This window comes from Merops nubicus, unplaced genomic scaffold, assembly GCF_000691845.1.
Source record: "Merops nubicus isolate BGI_N331 unplaced genomic scaffold, ASM69184v1 scaffold13222, whole genome shotgun sequence".
Lineage (NCBI taxonomy): Eukaryota > Metazoa > Chordata > Aves > Coraciiformes > Meropidae > Merops > Merops nubicus.
In genome coordinates, this window is record NW_008592945.1 from 20,153 (window position 1) to 27,504 (window position 7,352).

Sequence of the window (7,352 nt, forward strand, 5' to 3'; positions counted from 1 at the left end):
GCCTAGAAAGCACCTGATGTACGCTTCATCCCTCCTGGAACTTTTCCCTTAAAAAAATATTTTGTTAAAAAACACTATGATATGAGGGCGATTGACTATTTGGTTTCTTCTAAGTAGATGCTCTTAAATTAATGCATATAAATAATTTGTATTTCATTTCCTCCCTTCCTGTTTAGCAAAGCATCAAATGCACGGATCTCATTTCCCCTCTTGCAACCCCCTCGACAAAGTCACTTGGTCAAGACTGAGTCTCTTTGCATCTCACTTTTTAAGACAAATTGTGCCTCTGGCTCTGACTTGGCCACAGGGCTCATGGGCAGGAAGGCTGTGTTCTCACTCCTGCTGCCCTTTGCTTCTGTGCCCGTCAGCTCACAGTCCTCCGCCCGCCTCGCGTCCGTCAGCATCCGAATCTGCTCCTGCACAGTTTCTAGCAACACTTGCACCTCATGTTGTTCTGCTAGGAGACAATTACTGACTGGGGAACTCACGTTGACAAGTTCGGCTGAATAGGAGTTTTTGCACCATTTGATGCCTGTTACTTCAGAAATGTTTTGCATTTGCATGCAGGCTTCGTCCAAGCCCACAGATGGGATGATGGGAACAGAGCTGGCCCTTGAAGATGAATAGCCGACCAAGTCCTTCTGCTCCACATTATTAAAATAAGGGCTCGTCTCTCTTGAAGGCAGTTGCATATTTATTGAAGTATTCTGAGGAGTTTTTAAACCACCGGATGCATACCTGGAAAAAGTAAAACAGAAGTTTTTGTGGTACATCTAGATGGAAGCAGCAGCAGGAGGGCTGTATGAGATTCAGTGAGCTGTGCTGAAAAGATGCATGTCATTTTTGGTAACAGTGTGGCCCTGGGGAAAACAGGAGACTCTGGAGCCCTGGGTTTGATTCTTAGATCTGGTGGTGGCAAACTATTGCTTTTCTGTCGCTCTAATTTTACCCACCGGCACGTGAGAATAACGACAATTCCTTTTGAAAAGTTTTCAGGAGTTACACTGTATCATTAATTTTCTTTGAAATTAAATTTGAAATCCCATTTCTACTTTCCAAACTGGGGAAATGGATGGATGCTTTCTTTGATTTCTCAATGTCAAATGGCTATTTTAGGAAACTCTTTAAAAACAGTGTGGGAAAAAAGAACTTTAAACACAACTTGGTTGTGTAGTCTTGGTTTAGAAGAAATGATTGTCTGTGCTCCCCTGCAAACAAGCACCTGAGAGCAGTGTACCTCTGAAAAACATGGGGTTTTGTTCAATAGAGCATACTTTTAATGTTAGCCTGATTTGCTTTCTTTGCTCTCATCAGGAAATAGAGCTAATACATTGGGCTTGAGCAAATGTCTGTGTTTTCCTAATCTTGTAATCCTGATTGGTTTTTGTTTGTTTGTTTTTAAAACCTTTCTCCTCCATTAATACATATCATAGCATGATGTTTTTCATTGTGAGGCAACTTTGGTGAACTTTTATCAACATTTCCATTTTGTTTTAAAGCCAAATTCATTACTCTGATCAGAAAGTGCTAAGAAATACTTAAAAAAAAAAATCAACAATGGAAAGTATAATAAATATAAAATAAAGGAACCAATGAAAAAAAAAGTTTTCCCTCTGAGAAGTAGCATTACTAGAAACTTGGTGAGCTAAGAGTTACTATATTTACTAGTCATGACTGCTGGGGACCACAGGCATTACCTTAGTACTGAAATGTTTTCTATTTATAATCAGCTTTGTGATCAAGTGACTGTTTAATAAGGCAAGCTAACAGTGAACTCTAATATGCTTTATTGATGGGTGAGGAAAGCAGCATTTAGATCTGATGTGGCAGCAGGTGCTCTGAGCTCTGACTTGAAGGGTACTTTGCAGAAAGCTGCATAAGCCTGCTGGACTGCATTTAGGGATATCCTTCTACTCAAATGTGCCTTGCTGCTTTTTGGCATCAGCAGAAAGAGAACTAAGGGAAAGAAAGGGAATGGCATGAAACGGCCCTCACCCAATATTAGCACACAACATTAATTAAGTGGAAAGGCTTCCTGGGGGTCTCTCCTCCTGGTGAGCTGGCAGAAGGGAGAGAGAGGAGTAGGTACCTTTACGCTCATTTCCAACAGAGCACCACTGGCTCGTAATTAGCTGGCCTATGGTGGCACCATGTTCTCACAACTGCTTGACACAATCACCTGTACACGTGCACGCGTGCACTTCTGTGCAGCCCCTCTACAAAACCACTCCAGGCATCCCCAAAAGACCAGGAAAAGCAGCGGGGACCTCTGAGATAAGGAGGAGCTGCTGTGATGTTTGGTGCTACCTGATGGAAAGAGATACTGCTTTGGGTGGCAGGACCCAGGGGAATATTACAGGAAGCAGCTTTTTTTTGGGTACGTGCTAACACTTTCTGTACATGCCCTACAGCTGCAGTTAGTGTTTACATCTGAGCCAGCTGAGATGCAGCTTTTGGTGAATCACATTTGCACTAGGAGCCATTTGTGGAAGGCCTTTTTAGAACAGTTTTCAAGAATCAGTACGAATGAATGACTGATCAGGGATATTTTTCCTGAAAGAGGATATTTAAAAAAAAAAAATAAAAATGAAAACAGAACAGTGCAGACCTTTGGGTTGTGCCCATTCTTGTTTCCTTTGCTTATTTTTAATTGTTCAAACGACTATAGCTGGAGAGATCGCATCAGTTGCATTATTCCCTTTTTTGGTAATTCAGGCCCTAAATATATTCTGGGCTGCACCCTGAAAACAAAGGGAGTGAATGTTTTTAATGATTTTCACATGCAATGGATGTATTATACGGATGATATTTAAGCAAAACCAAGAAAAGACTGAATTAAAGTGAGTTTGGTGAGAAAACAGTAACATTTGCCAATTCTGTAACAGAGACTCAATTAGTCTTGATATTGTGAAGACTAATTGGCAGTAACAGTAACAGGTAATGCAATGCCTAGCATATTTCCATAATGTTTTTTGAAGTACAGGTAGACACCAACTTCATGCCAGAATTACATGTTTCTGCCCTGTGCTCAAAGAGCTTTCCAAGGAGGTCTGAGGTTGAAATAAAGCACATGCCTTGTGTGCAACGGACAAAGTCTTAAACTAGTGAAGATATTACATCTAACCCATGAGAGACTCCCTTTTTGGTTAATTTCAAAGCAATCCATGCTTCTACTTGTGACACCAGACTGCTGCTGTTTTCAACAGATCAAGGATTAGACCTATAAGTGAAGAATCTTAATTGTATTTTCCTCCTAAGATATCTGGGCTTTTTTAATCAAAAACAATTATTTTTTCTGAATAAACACATTCATGTACGTGTATTTCAAAGTGGTGCTCACTCCACCCCGTTCCTAAAACCAAGCAAAAAAAGAAGCCAAAACATTTATAAATATGCAACAACGACTGTTATACAGTGTTGAAGAGTTTTAATCAAAGAATGAAACCTTATGGCTACAGGGCTGCGAGCTGAGCCTGACGACACGGCTACACCGCAGCACTTCTGACACCTCACACTGTGTGATGGAAGCAGCTGTCACTAAAAGGGTACAACCAAACTGCTGACTGCTCAGCTGCATGGAAACCCATGACACCCTCAGGGACTCGAAGCAGTCTCTGAGATGTGACTGGCATGAAGATGGTTTGTTTTCTTTAAGCTCCTCATTGCAAGTAGATCTTTCTGTTTTTTCAAGTAGCGTAGTGATTAAATAACTGATATTAGCTGTATTTGACTCAGGCTCTGCAAATATTAGATCCTGTTGCAGATAAAGAGATCAGTGCTTCTTGAAGGCAGCAAAAGCTTTCTTCTCCATGTGGGATGGGAAGAGGAGCACGTTTGCAGGACCAGACAAATCAGGCAAATTAGCCCCTTTCCTAGCACATATAAACGTATAAAATCTGACTGAACTTCAGCCAGGGCTGCTGATGGATGAACTACAGAAGGCTCACAGAATTAGGGAGATAAACCACTTTGATTTGTGCATCCCTGCAGAGGAAGATGGAGGTGAAAAGGGAGAAGGAAGGAAGGAGTTTAACTTCTGCAGGGGACAAGGGAATTCTTCATTTGGTCTGGAAATATGAGAACACCAGTGCTATGAAACCAGCAGATATTTAGATGGTAAAAAGCCATCTGTTATTGGGGAAACCTTCCTAAGTTAGAAGAATTCAACATAAAGTAGAATTAGTAAATTATTTTTTATTTTTATGAAGAGATTAGATGCATATTTATATTTTAGTTGATGAGATCACTTCATTACTGATTGCTTCACTCACACAAAACAATCTGCAAGAAGTTTTGTTGGACTCTGTCCTGGTTCAGCTGGGATAGGGCTGGTTTTCACCTGCAGTCAGGTGGGAGCTCTAGCTGGGGCAGACTATTTGCTGCCATGCTGACACCATGCCTGGAGCAGGGGGGCTGGGCTGGGTGGGCCAGGGGTTCTGTTTGTGTGATTCTAGAAACTCTTTGGAAATTTCTAGGGATATGTAAATATTATGCAAAATACCAAATGCAAAAGACTTCAAAGCTGTCAGGAGAACTTCTGAAATTCAGACCTTATGTACAGCTGGAGGTTACATTCAATGTTCCAATAAGCTGGATTAAAAAAGGAAAAATATTGGATTTTTTGTGCATTTTCAAAGACAAACCTGTGTGATCGGTCTTCAATCTACAGCAAACATACTTCACAATGTACATTGATTTATTGAAAAAAAAACAACTATGAAGCCTGGACTTTTGAATTTTTTTCTCTTATTTGCCCAGAGCTGACAGAAGACAAAAATTCTATGCCAATGATACTAGAACATTAAGGCACCACTAGAGAAAACATCAGTTATAAACAGTAACATTGCCAGTCACCTACAGTTTGTTCTAATCACCCCTTCTACAGCCTTTGAAAGGATTAAACAGAGCAGCCAGCCAAACAAAACTGCATTGCATTCAAAGAAGCAGTACGATGAAAATGTTCTGCTTCCAATCCTAGAAACCCTGGAACCACAGGACACTGTGATCAAGATGGGAGGCCTGCAATGGCAGAGTGTATTCACCACGTACCAGCAGCCACTCACAAGCAGGCTCAGTTATGTTCCTACTTACCCATGACAAGGTATTGTGTCCTGGTCTGTGATCCTGGACTCTTCTAGCTGTTGATATGGTGGTCCTGTAATGCCATTGAACCTACCCCGAGGTAAGGGAGGAGTCCTGCGAAAGGCATTTCTATGGAGCATCCCACTTTTCTGGCCTGGGCTGCAGCATGAAGAGAGACTTCTAGGAGCAACAGCAAGAGTACAGTAAAAATCATCACAGCCAAAGTGTAAACTTCTGTAAAATAAAGACTCACGATTAATAACACACGGATTACTGTTCTATAAACTTTACTGTGGCAGTCTGTGATGCCAGTACAAATCCTCTCTGGAAATATAACACTATAATCCACAGTTAGCTGCTGTTTGTGCCATATTTAATACATCACCTCTCCTCTAGGTATGAAAAATGTTTTCTTGATGAACGATGCTTCTTTTTTTCCCTGCTACATACCATAATCCTACTATACAGAGCCAATTCCTCATAAACAAACAGCACAGCTCATCCCTACCTACAGCTGAGCTCAAAAACAGATCTTAAATTGAGAGTCCATTATATCATCTATCACCCTATGAGATGTGGCTTCCTGATACAACAAAATGAAATTGGGAAAACACATAAGTGAAGAAAATAAGTGAAGTTTATGAAGCACAGCCTAAGAAACCACCTATGACATGTAGACATATATCTATGACATATATTTTCCTCATGTTGAACAAGACTTCTTCTCTATATTGTTTTATGCTTGTTTTATATACAGACTGTTTTCTTGTTTATATACATTAACAAATACTGTGTCATTTCTTTACATGATATAATACAAAGTTGAGTATGATAAAACCAAGTAATACTTTTCTATTCAGAAAATTGCTTTTATAAACATTTTTGTAGTGGTTTGGAAAGAGACTTGATTTTTTCATTTCATGCAGGAATTAAAAGGTATCTAAATTCATAGTTTTGGTATATTAAACATAAATCCAGCTGTTGCTAATGTAAAAATAAGGGAACACAGAATTAAGGCAAGACATAACCTATTTCTACTGTTCATAGGCCACAGCACTGCATGGTGTGACTGGCTATTTACTTTGTAGCTACTCCTGTTTCTCTTGACATCTCTTGGGCCCAGAAATGCATATGTATTAACTAATATTCTGTCACATGCTTAATGATATTTTAATATAGGTTCTGTAGATGATGCATTTTAAGAGGTGTTATTTTTGGTTACACGAATAATTTCAACTTCTGATACAACCCAGCTACACAAAAGGCTTGGTAAGGTTTTTTTTCTTCTCCTGTTATAACATGACTGAAAAGCAATCTGCATTTTATACCTAGTGGGAACTTAATTTATAGTTAGGGCCACATCTACTCCCAGAGCAATTCTTGCTTGCACGAAATATCTTCGGCAAATTCTCCTGGAGTGCACATATCCTTTAAAACTAACTTTTTCTCCCCAAAGTCAAAACATAAGAAATAAATTCAACAGACTCTATCCTACTGCTCAGGCTAGCAGTGTTCCATCATGGTCTTTGCTCTGTTCTCTTCCACACTTTTACTTTCTTGGTGCTTTTTAATTGAAAAGATCAGTAAACTATAGCAATAGCACTCCCTCAGGGATTTTCAATGCTTCCTTGAACAGTTTTCTTCCTTAGCTCTTAAGGAGGTTGCAAAAGCCTTTTTTAAAAAGCTGAAGTACTGGCCTTTCAATTCTGAAATCCGAGTTCAAGCTGTGAATTACAGTTCATGTTCTGTAAAACAATACTACTACGTCACAAAACAGTTGACAGTTTTGGCTCAGGAGAGTCTGAGATTATTACAGCAGGAGCTCCAAAAAGATGCAGCCAAATGAATAATTTCTGGTGGATAATGAATTTCAGAGGTTTTTATTGATTGCAGCATGTTCATCAGTGCACTGCGAAAGTCAACAAACTGATAAACTTAACAGACTTTAGACTGATTATAAATATTTGACACAAGAAAAGCATCATTTAAATTGTGGTATTTCAGAGTTTTTTTATTGATTGCAGCATATTCATCAGTGCATTGCGAAAGTCAACAAACAAACTTAACAGACTTTAGACTGATTATAAATATTTGACACAAGAAAAGCATCATTTAAATTGTGGTTGGTTTGATGCCCTTGTGCATCTTCCTTGTTGGAGGAGAGTACGTGGTCTCCCATCACACGCACACGCAAAGTCACAAGAGCTCTGTGTTTGTCACAGACACAGGTTGCAGCTGAGATAACTGGTATAAATGGCAGCAAAGGTGCA

General features: G+C 39.6%; 1 protein-coding gene across 1 annotated transcript; it reads right to left on the bottom strand.

Annotated features, from left to right (window-relative positions):
- Window positions 1–230: 230 nt before the first annotated feature.
- NRG3 (neuregulin 3) lies at window positions 231–5,262 on the bottom strand (the record flags this gene model as incomplete). Its single annotated transcript, XM_008935309.1, has 2 exons — window positions 231–738; window positions 5,092–5,262. Coding segments are annotated over 2 exons (679 nt in total), but the record flags the coding sequence as incomplete, so codon positions are not given.
- Between the last annotated feature and the right edge of the window lie 2,090 nt (window positions 5,263–7,352).